Source organism: Dendropsophus ebraccatus, chromosome 3 (genome assembly GCF_027789765.1).
Source record: "Dendropsophus ebraccatus isolate aDenEbr1 chromosome 3, aDenEbr1.pat, whole genome shotgun sequence".
Classification (NCBI taxonomy): Eukaryota; Metazoa; Chordata; class Amphibia; order Anura; family Hylidae; genus Dendropsophus; species Dendropsophus ebraccatus.
In genome coordinates this window covers 124099522-124114556 of record NC_091456.1, presented here as the reverse complement: position 1 = coordinate 124114556, position 15035 = coordinate 124099522, and the positions used below count along the sequence as shown (strand labels likewise).

General features: G+C 45.5%; 1 protein-coding gene across 3 annotated transcripts in view; it reads left to right on the top strand.

The window, feature by feature from the left end:
• GRAMD2B (GRAM domain containing 2B) overlaps positions 1-15035 on the top strand; it is a 135400-nt gene that overhangs the window by 53785 nt on the left and 66580 nt on the right. Inside the window, exon 1 of one of the 3 annotated variants that reach the window (XM_069962631.1) lies at positions 6153-6620. The exons of the other annotated variants lie outside the window; for them this stretch is intronic. Within the exon in view, the coding sequence (XP_069818732.1) occupies positions 6547-6620 (74 nt within the window). The 5' untranslated portion in view covers positions 6153-6546. Of the gene's footprint in view, positions 1-6152; positions 6621-15035 lie in introns of those variants that run through there. 3 annotated transcript variants of the gene reach the window in all.

The following is a 15035-nucleotide window of genomic DNA, read 5'->3' as shown; positions in this document are numbered from 1 at the left end:
TACTTCTGGGGGAGAATGCACAGGGGGGCTATATACTACTGGGGGAGAACGCACAGGGGGGTTATATACTACAGGGGGAGAGCGCACAGGGGTATATATCCTACTGGGGGAGAGCGCACAGGGCGGCTATATAATACAGGGGGGAGCGCACAGGGGGGCTATATACTACAGGGGGAGAGCGCACAGAGGGGCTATATACTACTGGGGGAGAGCGCACAGGGGGGCTATATGGGAGGGGGAAAGCGCACAGTGGGGCTATATACTACTGGGGGAGAGCGCATAGGGAGGCTATATACTACTGAGGGAGAATGCACAGGCTGGCTATATACTACTGGGGGAGAACGCACGGGGGGTTATATACTACAGGGGGAGAGCATACAGGGGGACTATATACTTCTGGGGGAAAGCGCACAGGGGGGCTATATACTACTAGGGGAGAACACACAAGGGGGCTATATACTACAGGGAGAGAGCACACAGGGGGACTATATACTACTGGGGGAGAGCGCACAGGGGGGCTATAAACTACTGGGGGAGAACGCTCAGGGGGGCTATATACTATTGGGGAAGAACGCACAGGGGGTTATATACTACAAGGGGAGAGCACACAGGGGGACCATATACTTCTGGGGGAGAATGCACAGGGGGGCTATATACTACTGGGGGAGAATGCACAGGGGGGTTATATACTACAGGGGGAGAGCGCACAGGGGGACTATATACTACTAGGGGGGAAAGCACACGGGGGGCTTTATACTACTGGGGGAGCAACAGGGGGCTATATACTACTTGGGGCAGTCACCCCCTTTGTACCTAATTTCAAAGGGCAGGTGAGAGAGAAAAAATGCCAGTTTTTCCACTAATAAGCATCAATTCTGTATGTAAATAGTTCAACGTTTGTGAAAAGTAACAAAACACGTTTCCTGCTGATGTTCAGCTCGGACCTTCACCTGACAAGTGGACCTTCACTAAAAGTTGTTGAGTACCCCTGCCATAGACCTTTATTGGTAATCCCTACTGCAGTTACAATCCGCACTAGGACATGTCTAATTTTTTTTGTGGTACGGATTGAAAATCCGCAATAGAACGGACTGTGTGAATAGCCCAATAGCAAGCAATGGGCAATAAGTTCCATGATTGCAGATCCACAATAACGGACAACTTTGCGGGACATGTAAATATGGCCTTAATGATAATGAGCCTGTAAAACCTGGGTCAGTGTAAATTCAATTTGGTTCTAAGCTGACACCAAAGAACGATAGCTGACCAATGTAAGACTACACTGAAGAATAGCTCTGCCCTGTTGCCTTTATGTAATTCACTAAGCAGCGATTATGTAAGAGTAATACAGCAAAATGATTTTTGAGCCATTTTGAGCAAAGGTCATGCTATATAAATTCTAGCCCTGCACTCTCTTATTAATATAGGAGGAGATGCCCATCACACTGGTTTGAAAAACCTTGTTCCTCTCAAAAGAATTGTAAGTGTAAGAAAGTGTCAGCTAGACTGTCCGTAGCGGTCGATATCGTCCGAAAATGAACGATAATCGTTCCGTGGAATAGGGCCATAAGTCTTCCTGCTTGCTAGTAGCAGTGCACATACAGCTGCCATCTGCTACTAAGCATATTACTGTTCTCACTGACACTATGGTGCCTGCTAGCAGCACAGACCTCGCTCTGTGAATACCCGTTTTTAGGCTTTGACACAGGAGTGACTGCTCAGTAGTGTGTATTGACAGGTAAGTGTGATGGAGAAGTCTATCCCGGAAACATACAGTATCTTTATGTGCTCTGCTAGTGAGCTTGCATTGCTCAACTATTGATTTTTGATACCAGCACTGACACAAATCTTGCACACTGATGTTAAAGGGGTTTTCCAGGATTCACAATTTTTTTCATATATTGCTGCTGGTGCATATAAAACATTAAACATGTTATACTTACCTCTTTGCCCTCCTCTGGTGTCCTGTTGCAGTGTTGCTGGTGTCCCCTACAGACTGTAGAGCCTCTACTTCCAAGACAAACTCGTATTCAGAGTGACAACCCACTCAGCCAATCACTAGCTGCAGCACTGTCCTGTCTCAGTCAGTGATTGCCTGAGCAGGTTGTCACCTGAAAGACAAGATTGTCTTAGAAGTGGACACTTTGCAGTCAGTGGGGGACACCAGCGACACGTGGGGCGTGGAGAGGTAAGTATAACATGTTGCAGAATGCAGAATGTTGAACAACCCTTTGCTGTTAGATCAGTTTCACATGTAAAGCTGCGACCAGTGGAGATGTGCGCAGCTGTGAGTAGGGGCGAGCTACAGAATCCCCGGCAGGTGATCCGCCGGGATTCCATAGTGTGCACGTACCCTCACCATTTTAAGTCAAAAAGAACAATTTGTCTGGAAACCACTCTGGGCACATTTGTATGCTCTCAGATGTCCGCTAAGTTTTATACTGTTTAAGGAGATAAAAAAAAAGTTAATGTTAAATGAATGCTAAAAACAGATGCTACTTTATGCCATATAGCAGGATCAGTTTCCTATTGACATTATACAAATATGTGGATTTTTTTCACTATTATTATGATGCCGGGAACTCCAAAAAAGTTAAAATTTTTGTGCTACTGTACCTGCACAGTATCACAAAGATTTAGGCTATGTTCCCCAATGTGAAAATGAGGGCAAATAATGTCTGTTGTTACAAAACAGCGCTTGTCATTAACTATCATGATCATTAATAATGGCCATTGTTTTGGAACAACGGCCGTTACTTGCCCTTGTGGGAACATAGGAGAGGTCGAGTCTGCAGAATGCTATCCATGTACAGACAGTATTTTGCAGACACGTGAATGTCGCTTAAGGATATGTTCCCACTACTCGAAATTACAGGTGTCATTTGATAATGACAGCCACCATTTCATGCTAAAATCTTTATCTTTCAAATCAACTAGTTTCAGAAAGTGATATAGATTTTGTAGTTTACTTCTATTTAAATATCTCCAGTCTTCCCATACTTATCAGCTGCTGTATGTCCTGGAGGAAGTGGTGCATTTTTTTCAGTCTCACACAGTGCTCTCTGCTGCCACCTCTGTCCAAGACAGGAACTATCCAGAGCAGTAGCAAATCCCCATAGAAAACTTCTCCTGCTCTGAACAGTTTCTATCTCGGAGATGTCAGCAGAGAGCACTGTGTCAGACTTAGGCTGCGTTCACACTACTTATATTTCAGTCAGTATATGTATATTTCAGTCAGTATTGCAACCAAAACCAGGAGTGGATTAAAAACACAGAAAGGCTCTGTTCACACAATGTTGAAATTGAGTGGATGGCCGCCATTTAATAGCAAATATTTGCTGTTATTTTAGAACAACGGCTGTTATATTGAAATAATGGCAGTTATTTACTGTTATATGGCGGCCATCCACTCAGTTTCACCATTGTGTGAACAGATCCTTTCTGTGTTTTTAATCCACTCCTGGTTTTGGTTGCAATACTGACTGAAATATACTTACTGAAATATACGTAATGTGAACGCAGCCTTAAAATAAAACATTTTGTGCAGGACATACAGCAGCTGATAAATATAGGAAGACTTGAGATTTTTAACCAGAAGTAAATTACAAATCTATATAACTTTCTGAAACCAGATGATTTGAAAGAAAAAGATTTTTGATAGACAACCCCTTTAACACTGATGAAAGAGTAGAGTGTGGGTTCTGCAACAATACAAATGAGGGGACACAGACCAGGGTAAATACATACAACAAGAATATAGAAGGCAGGAGAGATTTTTTTTTTTTTTTTTTAAATTTAACATGGCGCTTGGATGACAGAAAATCCATGTTTACATTGTAATGATATTTAACAAAAAAACAATAATAATTAAACACTGTAATTGCACCAATTTCCATTGACATTGCCACTAGCCCAGCCATCACTCCACTTCTAGGAGGGTCTTAAGGTCTATTCACACGTCAGTATATTTTGCAATCCGCAATTTTGAATCCGTAAGCAATCCGCAAATTTTCATCCGTATTGCATCCGTAAATACGGACCCTATAGAGTTGTATTGGGTGTGTCAATTACTGTCCGTACTAGGGCCTGTCTTTTTTCTGCAGAACGGATTGCAGCCCAGTACACAACACGGATGTGTGTATGGGTCCATTGAAATACATTAGTCCTATTTTTCTGCGGATCCGCAATTGCGGACAGGAACAGGATGTATGAATAAGGCCTTAGCATAAACCAGTGTCCCAGATAAAACAAGGAACTTCTCAATCATCCTCTTCTGAAACATTGACTTCTCTCTATTGTTATATAGATGGCTTTCTGGCTGAATAAGTTACACCAATGACTGGCAGGGAACCTGCCCCTGGCACCCACCACACCTGGATGGCAGCTTCTGCCCAGTCCATTTTAAGGGTCCATTTACAAAGAAAGATTGTCTGACAGATTATCTGCCAAAGATTCGAAGCCAAAGACAGAAACAGACTATAAACAGAGATCAGGTAATGAAGGAAAGCCTGAGATTTCTCCTCTTTTCAAATCTATTTCTGGCTTTGGCTTCAAATCTTTGGCAGATAATCTGTCAGATAATCTTTCTGTGTAAATAGACCCTTATGGTGCGTTTACACAGGCAGATTTATCTGATAGATTTTTTTAAGCCAAAGCCAGGAACAGACCAGAAACAGGGAACAGGTCATAAAGGTAAGACCGAGATTACTCCTCTTTTTAAATCTATTCCTGGCTTTGGCTTCCAAAATCTGTCAGATAAATCTGCCTGTGTAAACGCACCATTAGGGTACAAACACACACACCAGATACGCAGCAGATCTGCAGCAGATTTGATGGTACAGATTTGATGCTGTGTTCAGTTATTTAGATCTAATCTGCTGCGTATTTGCTGCATATTGCAGCAGTAAATACGCTGCGTATACGGTGTGTGTGTTTGTACCCTAAGGGTCAATTTACACACACAGATTATTTGACAGATATCTGACAGATTTTTGCAACCAAAGCCAGGAATGGACTATAAACAGGGAACAGGTCATAAAGGAAAGACAGATTTCTCTTTTTTTCAAATCCATTTCTGGGTTTGGCTGCAAAAATCTGGCAGATATCTGTCAGATAAACTGTGTGTGTAAATGGACCCTAATGCTGGGTTTACACGAAACGATAATTGGCCCGATCGTACGATTAACGATTTTGTTGTAACGATCAGTGTTTAGACGGTACGATATATCGTACGGAAAAATCGTTTTGCGATCGCGCGCCCACAGCCTGGCCCCCCGCTCATACGCAGCCCGGCCCCACGGTCAACCGCAGCCCCCTGTGCTGCCCTGATCGCCACCCCCTCAGATTGCCCCAACCCCCCCTCTGATCGCTGCCGTGCATTGATTGGCTGATGAGGGGAGTCGGGAATTTCAAACGGCTCCTCTTCAGCCAATCAGTGCTGATTGGCTGATGAGGAGCCGTTTGAAATTCCCGACTCACGTCTTCAGCCAATCAATGCACTGAAGAGGGGAGTCGGGGATTTCGAAGACCTGCTACGCGGAGCAGGTAACGTATGCTCGTGGCCGGGGCAATCGGAGCGGCGGGAATGGCGATCTGGGCGGCGGCGGCGGCGATTGAGCCGCCGCAGGGGCAGCGTATGAGCGGGGGGCCGGGCTGCGGATGTGCGGGGGGCCGGGCTTTCGCGCGACGACTGTTTACACGGAACGATCAGCAAATTTTTGGGGTAACGACAATTGACGATTTAAGAACAAGATAAAAGATCAAAATGAACGATTTCTCGTTCGTCATTCACTGCGTTTACACATACGATTATCGTTCGAATTCGATCGGTATCGTGCAAACTCTTTTCTTTCTAATGGTGCATTTACACAGACAGATTTATCTGACAGATTTGTGAAGCCAAAGCCAGTAACAGACTATAACCAGTGAACAGTTTATAAAGGAAAGACTGAGATTTATCCTCTTTTGCAATCCATTCCTGGCTTTGACTTCAAAAATCTGTCAAATAAATCTCTCTGTGTAAACGCACCCTTATTTTGCTTTGTTCCTTTTGCTAAATTGAAGTCAGCTGTTTTGCATAGGAAAAGGCAAATGCTTACAGCTGGCTGACAGACGGCTTCTCCCATGTTGCAGCGAGACTGGTCAAACTGGTTCCTATCATCCTTCTCATTACCACAATTATTCTCCTCATCATCCCAGTAATTGGGTCTGTGTTGCAATATCTGTATGTGCAGGCTGGTTCTGTGTGAGGGAGGCTGAGGAGCTGGTTCAGTGTGAGGGAGGCTGAGGAGCTGGTTCTGTGTGAGGGAGGCTGAGGAGCTGGTTCTGTGCTAGGGAGGCTGAGGAGCTGGTTCTGTGTGAGGGAGGCTGAGGAGCTGGTTCTGTGCTGCTGAGAGCTGCTTCTGTGCTGCTGGGAGGCTGAGAGCTGCTTCTGTGCTGCCAGGAGGAGGGCAGGAAGTTTAGAAGAAGAAGAACGGCCCCCAGAGTGAGGGGAGAGGAGTGAGGTTGTGTGGAGAAGCTGCCGAGCCTCCCCGGCCCGCTATAGCCATGGTGATCATGACCGAGCCGCTGTGTGAGCCAGAGGAGCCGAGGAGGCCTGTGAGGAAAGAGCTCAAAGTGCCGTAAGTACTGTGTATAGAGACGGAATTGTCACTGTGTACATTATACTGAGGGAGCCAGTCAGCTGCACCTGGCTTTGTTGCCTCTAAAGACTAGTTCTATTGTCTGTTTCTGGGAAAGCTGAGTGATGAGGCTTACAGTGCCCACCCACCTTTCCTAGTATACTGAGAGGCACAAGTGGATTGTCATATGTCCCTATACCTTACTCTCTCAGTGGTGGATATAGGCACCTTATTATAGTTCCTGGGTATTAGAAATATTTATAGCACCAGGATCCTAGGAAAGCCAAGGGACAGCCCCAGTAGGAGCAGGAATGGGGGCAGTATACGCGTAGGGATGTACGGGGGAAGGCAGTATACACGTAGGGATGTACGGGGGAAGGCAGTATACACGTAGGGATGTACGGGGGAAGGCAGTATACACGTAGGGATGTACGGGGGAAGGCAGTATACACGTAGGGATGTACGGGGGAAGGCAGTATACACGTAGGGATGTACGGGGGAAGGCAGTATACACGTAGGGATGTACGGGGGAAGGCAGTATACACGTAGGGATGTACGGGGGAAGGCAGTATACACGTAGGGATGTACGGGGGAAGGCAGTATACACGTAGGGATGTACGGGGGAAGGCAGTATACACGTAGGGATGTACGGGGGAAGGCAGTATACACGTAGGGATGTACGGGGGGGGCAGTATACGCGTAGGGATGTACGGGGGGGGGCAGTATAGGCGTAGGGATGTACGGGGGGGGCAGTATAGGCGTAGGGATGTACGGGGGGGGGCAGTATAGGCGTAGGGATGTACGGGGGGGGGCAGTATAGGCGTAGGGATGTACGGGGGAGGGCAGTATAGGCGTAGGGATGTACGGGGGGGGCAGTATAGGCGTAGGGATGTACGGGGGAGGGCAGTATAGGCGTAGGGATGTACGGGGGGGGCAGTATAGGCGTAGGGATGTACGGGGGGGGGGCAGTATACGCGTAGGGATGTACGGGGGGGGGGGCAGTATATGCGTAGGTATTCCTAGGAATGGTTGATGACTCAGAGGCTCAGACTTTTTTTTTGTTGTTGTTTTTTTGGTGGTGGTGGGGGTAATGCTGTAAAGGTAAGGGGCCCGCAAAGTGTTGATCAATTGGAGGGCTCAATATGTTGTACCTGGAGTCAGGGCCAGCTGCTCATTAGGTATGGAGGTCAGGGTGTTGGGATTCTTAGCGTTGCTGCCCACAGAAATGTGATGACTCGTGGAGCTGATATCCGGTGTGTAACCTCCAGACTGTAATGTGTCACTGTACAGCTATACGGAACCATCAGCTTACTCTACATGGAACTAGTCACAAAGATTTAATGTGGGGATGTTAGAGGTTGCATGCTCTCGCCTGTATGTGCTTCTGTACAGTTTTGCTTTTTTGAAAAATTATCTATAGGTTGCAACTTGCATAAAATAGAAAATGTCCTTAGTGCTGCGTTTACACAGGCAGATTTATCTGACAGATTTTGGAAGCCAAACCCCGGAATGGATTTGAAAAAGGGGAGAAATCTCAGTCTTTCCTTTATGACCCGTTTCCTGGTCTGTGTAAACGCACCATTAGTCGCTGCTAAATCTGCCTGCTGTGATCAAGTACACTGCTTATATGACGCTGCAGCCATGCGCTGATCTCTGCTTGTCACCACTGAGGCCAGGCATTGGCTGCTGTTTCACAAGGATAATGTATGTGGCATTATTGCAGCTCCAAAAGGGAAAGGTGGGGAAATAACAGAGCAATGATGCTAGAAGTCCAGAATCGGGTAAAATTGTCATAGATACAAATGAGAAGGCTATTTTGGGGACATCAGTGATTTCCATCCATTCACATCCCTAAAGAAAGGCCTCTATAGCTTAAAGTGACTGTACCACCAGGCACAGGCAGACACACTGGAGGCGGGCCAACCCACCCTTAGTGGGAAGAAACCCCAGCCCCTCCATGACGTGACTCCATTAGAATCAATGGAACCCTATCATAGAGGAGCTAGGGTTTCCTCCCACTAAGGGTGGGTCGGCCCGCCTCCAGTGCTTCAGCCTGGGCCTGGTGGTACAGACACTTTAAAGCTAATGTACCATTGTGATAACTGGTACATTCAATATGATCCCGGTGGCACAGTCCTTTTTATCACACCGCTGCCAGGTTCCTGCGCTCTATGCCACTTTCTTCTTGTGCACTGGCCCTGCTCTATGCACTGGAGGTGGGCCCGATGCCCCCAGTGTGACTGTATCCCCTCCCCTCTGTGACGAAGCCCTGCTTGATCCTAATGGAGGCGGTCACGGAGGGGATATAGTCACGCTGAGAGTGCTGGGCCCACCTCCAGTGCATAGAGCAGGGCTAGTGCACTAAAAGAAAATGGTGCTGTGTGCGGGAAACGGGTGGCTTTTTGAAAAAAGGACTGCACTACTGGGAAAATACTGCATCGGCTCTTTGGAGGTAGTGTAAAAAAAAAAAAATGTAATCATAATTATACATTTGCTTTAACCCCTTTTGCACTGCAGAAACACCAGAATTGCAGATTTTTTAATCACATTTCAGAAAATTCGAATAAAAAGCAAGCAAGTCCTGTCTAAATTAGTACTGATAAAGACTACAGATCATGGCACAGCCATTGCACAGCTCCTTTTTCAGAAAAATGGAAATTAATCGGGCAATTTAAAATGTAGTTTTTTTTATTAAAAAAAAAAAAAAAAGTGTAGCCAGGGTTGACTCTAGCATTTCTGCTGCCTGAGGCAAAAACTGAAATGGCACCCCCCTCGCTATACCCTCATGTGACATTTTAAAAAAAAAAAAAACACTAAAAACTGTTCTTCTATGGTCACCTCCATCTGGTCTTGAAGGAGGTAACCATTTGCACTCTTATTTCCAAGACTTTAATCATCCTACACGTGTGCTGCGTTTACACGGAACGATTATCGTTTGAATACTCTCAGTAACGATCGCATTTGAGCGATAATCGTTCTGGCAAACGATCAAGAGACGAGCAAGAAATCGTTAATTTTGATCTTTAACCCCTTAGCGACCCATGACGTATCTGATACGTCATGGTGCCGGGGGGGTGTTCAGAGCGGGGTCCCGCCGGGACCCCGCTCTGAACGGAGCTGATCCCGGCTGACACGTGCAGCCGGGCAGTGCCTCTGTTAGCCGGCGCGGGTCCCTTTGCCGCGCCGGCTAATTAAGCACTTCAATGCAGCTGTCAAACCTGACAGCTGCATTGAAGTGCTTTATGCACACTATCCCTGGTGTCTAGTGGGTCGGATCTCCCCCCCCGCGATGCGATCGTGGGGGGGGAGATCCGTTCTTCTGCCCGTGCCGGGCCTCAGCGTCGGAATGACGCTGATCCCGGCTCGGCAATAGATTGCTATGGCCTGCAGCAGGCCATAGCAATCTATGAACGATCTCATGGATCTTTGCTGTGTATATACACAGCATTGATCTCTATGAGAGATCGGTGCTATGTATATACAAGCCCCCCAGGGGGGCTTCTAGTCCATGTAAAAAAAAAGTAAAAAAGTGTTTTTATTAATAAAAAAATCCCCTCCCCTAATAAAGTCCAAATCACCCCCCTTTTCCCATTTTATAAATATAAATTAATAAATAAACAAATAAATAAACATATTTAGTATCGCCGCACACGTAATCGCCCGAACTATTAATTAATCACATTCCTGATCTCGCACGGTAAACGGCGTCAGCGCAAAAAAATTCCAAACTGCAAAATTGCACATTTTTGGTCGCATCAAATCCAGAAAAAATGTAATAAGTGATCAAAAAGTCAGCGCAATCAAGGTACCGATAGAAAGAACGCATCATGGCGCAAAAAATGACACCTCACACAGCCCCATAGACCAAAGGATAAAAGCGCTGGGAATGGAGCGATTTTAAGGAACGTATATTTGTTAACAACGGTTTGAATTTTTTACAGGCCATCAGATACAATAAAAGTTATACATGTTATATATCATAGTAATCGTAATGACTTGAGGAACATGCATAACAAGTCAGTTTTACCATGGGACGAACGGCGTAAATGCAAAACTCCCCGAAATCAAAACAAATTAGTTTTTTTTTTAATTTGACAGCGCAAATGATTTTTTTCCGGTTTCGCAGCATATGTTATGGAAAAATAATGCCTGTCATTACAAAGTACAATTGGTTTCGCAAAAAATAAGCTCTCCTATACGTCTCTAGGTGAAAAAATGCAAGCGCTGTTGACTTTTAAACTTAAAATGGAATAAGCAAAAGCGCAAAAACGAAAATTGGCTTTGACCTTAAGGGGTTAAACATGTTCTCAAATAGTCATTTGCTAAAAATTCGCAGATCGCTTTGTGTAAAAAGTCTTTCAAAGATTCACCCTATGTGAAAGATGGGCTTAAGCGATTTTAACCCCTTAAGGACCAGGCCTAAAATGGCCTTAAGTACCGAGGCAAATTTTATGAACATGACCTGTGTCACTTTATTCATTAATAACTTGGGAATGCTTTTACCTTTTTTTTTTAGGGACATGTTCAGGTTTAAAGTGTATTTGAGGGGACTGTATGTTATAAAGCCCCACAAAGCACCCTATTTCAGAAACTGCACCCCCCCAAACTCCGCAAAAGCATATCCAGAAAGTTTTTTTTAACCCTTTTAAGAGAGTCACAGAAATAAAAGCTAAGTGTGTAAGAAATTTGAAAATTTTAATTTTCTGTGCAGAGATTTTATTGTAATCCAATATCTTTCATAATTATAAACCTATTACCAGAAAAATGTACCCCAATATTGATTGCCCCGTTTCTGCAGTTTATAGAAATAGCACATTAGGGCCACATATGGGGTATTTGACACAACCACAAGCCTCAGATATAAAGGAGCGCCTAGTGAATTTCAACGCCTCCGTTATATTTGGTAATTTTTGACTGTACCACTTCAGGTTGGCAGAGGCTCTGGAGTACCAAAACATAAAAAACACCCCTAAAGGGACACCATTTAAAAAACTACACCCCTCAAGGAAGGGGTGCGGTGAGCATCTGGACCCCACAGGTGCTTCACAGATTTTCAGAACAATGTAGCGTGAAAAAAGAAAAATTTATTTTTAAAACGTTCTAGCCTTTAATTTTTCATTTTCACAAAGGGATAAAAGGAATAACAACCCCAAAAACATGTAGCGCAGCTTCTCCTGAGTACGGAAATACCCCATATGTGGACATAAAGTGCCAAGCGGGTGCAGGACGGGCCTCCAAAGGGCTTTTGGAAGCTGGATTTCACTGGAATGGATTTCAAGGGCCATGTTGTATTTACAGAGCCCTCGTGTTGCCAAGACACTGGAAACCCCCCACAAGTGACCCCATTCTGGAAACTACACCCCTTAAAGAATCTAACAAGGGGTGCAGCGAGCATATGAACCCCACTGGTGACGGGCACAAATGTGGAACAATGTGACGTGAAAGTGAAAAATTTCATTTTTTCACTTTCACGGCACAAATGTCCATATCCTCATTGCACCCCTTGTTAGGTTCCTTGAGGGGTGTAGTTTCCAGAATAGGGTCACTTGTGGTGGGTTTCCAGTGTTTTGGCAGCATGACGGCTCTGTAAATGCGACATGGCGTTCATCATCCATTCTGGCCAAATCCAAAATCCAAATGGCGCTCCTTCCCTTCGGAGGCTTGCCCTGCGCCCACAGGGCGCTTTATGTCCACATGTGGGGTATTTACGGACTCGGGGGAAATTGCTCTACACATTTTGTTTTTTTTATCTTTTAACCCTTTGTGAAAATGAAAAAATCAAGGCTAGACCAACATTGTAGTGTAAAAAATTTAATATCTCATTTTCACGCCACATTGTTCAACATTTGTGCCAGGCACCAGTGGGGTCCATATGCTCACTACACCCATTGTTACATTCCCTGAGGGGTTTAGTTTCTAGTTTCCATAATGGGGTCACTTGTGGGGGGTTTCAACTGTCTTGGCAACACAGAAGCCTTTTAAATGCAACATGGCCCTCAAAATCCATTCCAGCCTCCAAAAGTTAAATGGCGCTCCTTCCCTTTGGAGGTTTACCCTGCACCCGCATGGCGCTTTATGTCCACATGTGGGGTATTTCTGAACTCAGGGGAAATTGCTCTACACATTTTGTGTTCTTGTTTTTTTTATCTTTTAACCCCTTGTAAAAATGAAAAAATCAAGACAAGATCAATCATTTAGTGTAAAAATTAATATTTTTTTTACATTAAATGTTGGACTAGCCTTGATTTTTTTTTCCATTTCCAGAAGGGGTTAAAAAAGAAAATGAACGCAAAACGTGTAGGGTAATTTCCCCTGAGTACGAAAATACCCCACATGTGGACATAATGTGCCATATGGGCACAGGGCAAGCGACCAAAGGGACAGAGCACCATTTAGAGGCTGGGATGGAGGATGGAGGCCATGTCGCATTTACAAAGCTCCTGTGCTGCCAGGAAAGTAGAAACCTCCCACAAGTGACCCCATTCTGGAAACTACACCCCATAAGGAATCTAACAAGGGGTGCAGTGAGCATATGGACCCCACTGGTGACGGGCACATATGTAAAACATGTGGTGTAAAAATAAAAAATACAATTTTTTTCATTTTCACGGCACAAATGTGCCCATCACCAGGGGGCCATATCCCCGCTGCCCCCCCTTGTTAGATTCGTTATGGGGTGTAGTTTCCAGAATGGGGTCACTTGGGGGGGGGGGTTCTACTGTCTTGGCCGCACAGAGGCTTTGTAATTGCATCATGGCAAGCCTCTAATGGGAATGGCAGCCATGTCTTTTTAGTTGGGGAAAAGGAACAATTTTAATTTATTTGGGGGTATTGGGCCAATTATTAGTTTATAAGGTTGAAAATGACAGGTGTCCATCAAATTCAACCTGTGTTGATCCAGAGGAAGGCAAAAAAAAACATTGTGAGGCAGACTACAGTAGCCTCATTACAGGGGGAAAATTCCTTCCTTACTCCATAATGGCAATCAGAATAATCCCTGGATCAAGGTGACCCCTGAAATAGGAATAAGGGACAGAATTTAGATAATGTAGAACTCCAATGACGTGTGGTACGCCTTGAAGCGATCCAGTATGCAGAGGCCAGGGTGATCAGGACAGGTGTCACACTGGAAAATGGTGTCCTTCCTGATCCCCCTGTTACGCCACACTCTGCACTTCTTCTGGGGTCTCCTGTTTACCAGTGTGGGGGACGTCACCTGGAAAATGTTGCCCTTGTGCGATCCGGGGTCCTTCATATCCAGAAGTGCTGGGTCCGCTCCATGGCTGCTAAATATTAGGGCTTTATAACTACTTCTGATATTTTCGGATCGTGCCGCAAGCTACAGTAGCTCGGGCAGCGACGGACCGGAAGAGGGGATGCTGGTATAAAAGTTATCCCCGTACAGGTGTTAACCTTTATCCAGCAGTGGGAAGATCAGTTCCCGAACGATCTTCCCACTAACTCGGAGGATGGGGGGGGCATCTGGGGGCTGGATTCGGCTGTCCCTTCCTTCATACACTCTAAGGGTATGTGCACACTGTGGAATGGCGAAGGATAACCCTTTGTGCATTACGCAGCTGGCACCCGTCGGCGGACTGTTGCAGGCACGCGTCTTCACCCGTGTCACACTCCATTCTATGCAGGGGTGGATTCCGCCCTCTGTCCAAAGAATGAACGTGTTCATTCTTTGGACGGACGATGGATTCCGCCCGTGCATAGAATGGAGTCTGTGACATGGGTGGATGTGTAGGATCAGTGCTGCACACCTCTACCTTAAGTTGTAAAGCCGGTGCTCAGTGGTAACTAGTTTCTTCAACCATAAGTCTTGTATAGGAGGAAAACCACGGCACTCGATGTTGCAAGAATAAGTGAGGATTTTTATTTAGCAATTAGATACAAGGTATTTACTCCGACCGTACATAAGAAATGCAAGAGATGAGACCAAATAACATATGGTGCGACGTTTCGGTCCGCTATGGACCTTCCTCAGGCAATACGGTCTCTCATGTGCTGTATGCAGGGAGAAGCACATGAGAGACCGTATTGCCTGAGGAAGGTCCATAGCGGACCGAAACGTCGCACCATATGTTATTTGGTCTCATCTCTTGCATTTCTTATGTACGGTCGGAGTAAATACCTTGTATCTAATTGCTAATTAAAAATCCTTACTTATTCTTGTGACATGGGTGGAGACACGCGCCCGCATCAGTCCGCCAGCAGGTGCCAGCTGCGGAATGCACAAAGGGTTATCCTGCACCATTCCGCAGTGTGCACGTACCCTAAATCTGTAAGTGTACCCTGTGGTACTCTCTCACAGAGTTTGTAGAATTTCACGCCATACTGTGATCTCTTATTGGGACTGTACTAGCGGAAAAGACGTGTCTGGGGGGCAGCGTACGCTACGCTACCCCTAGA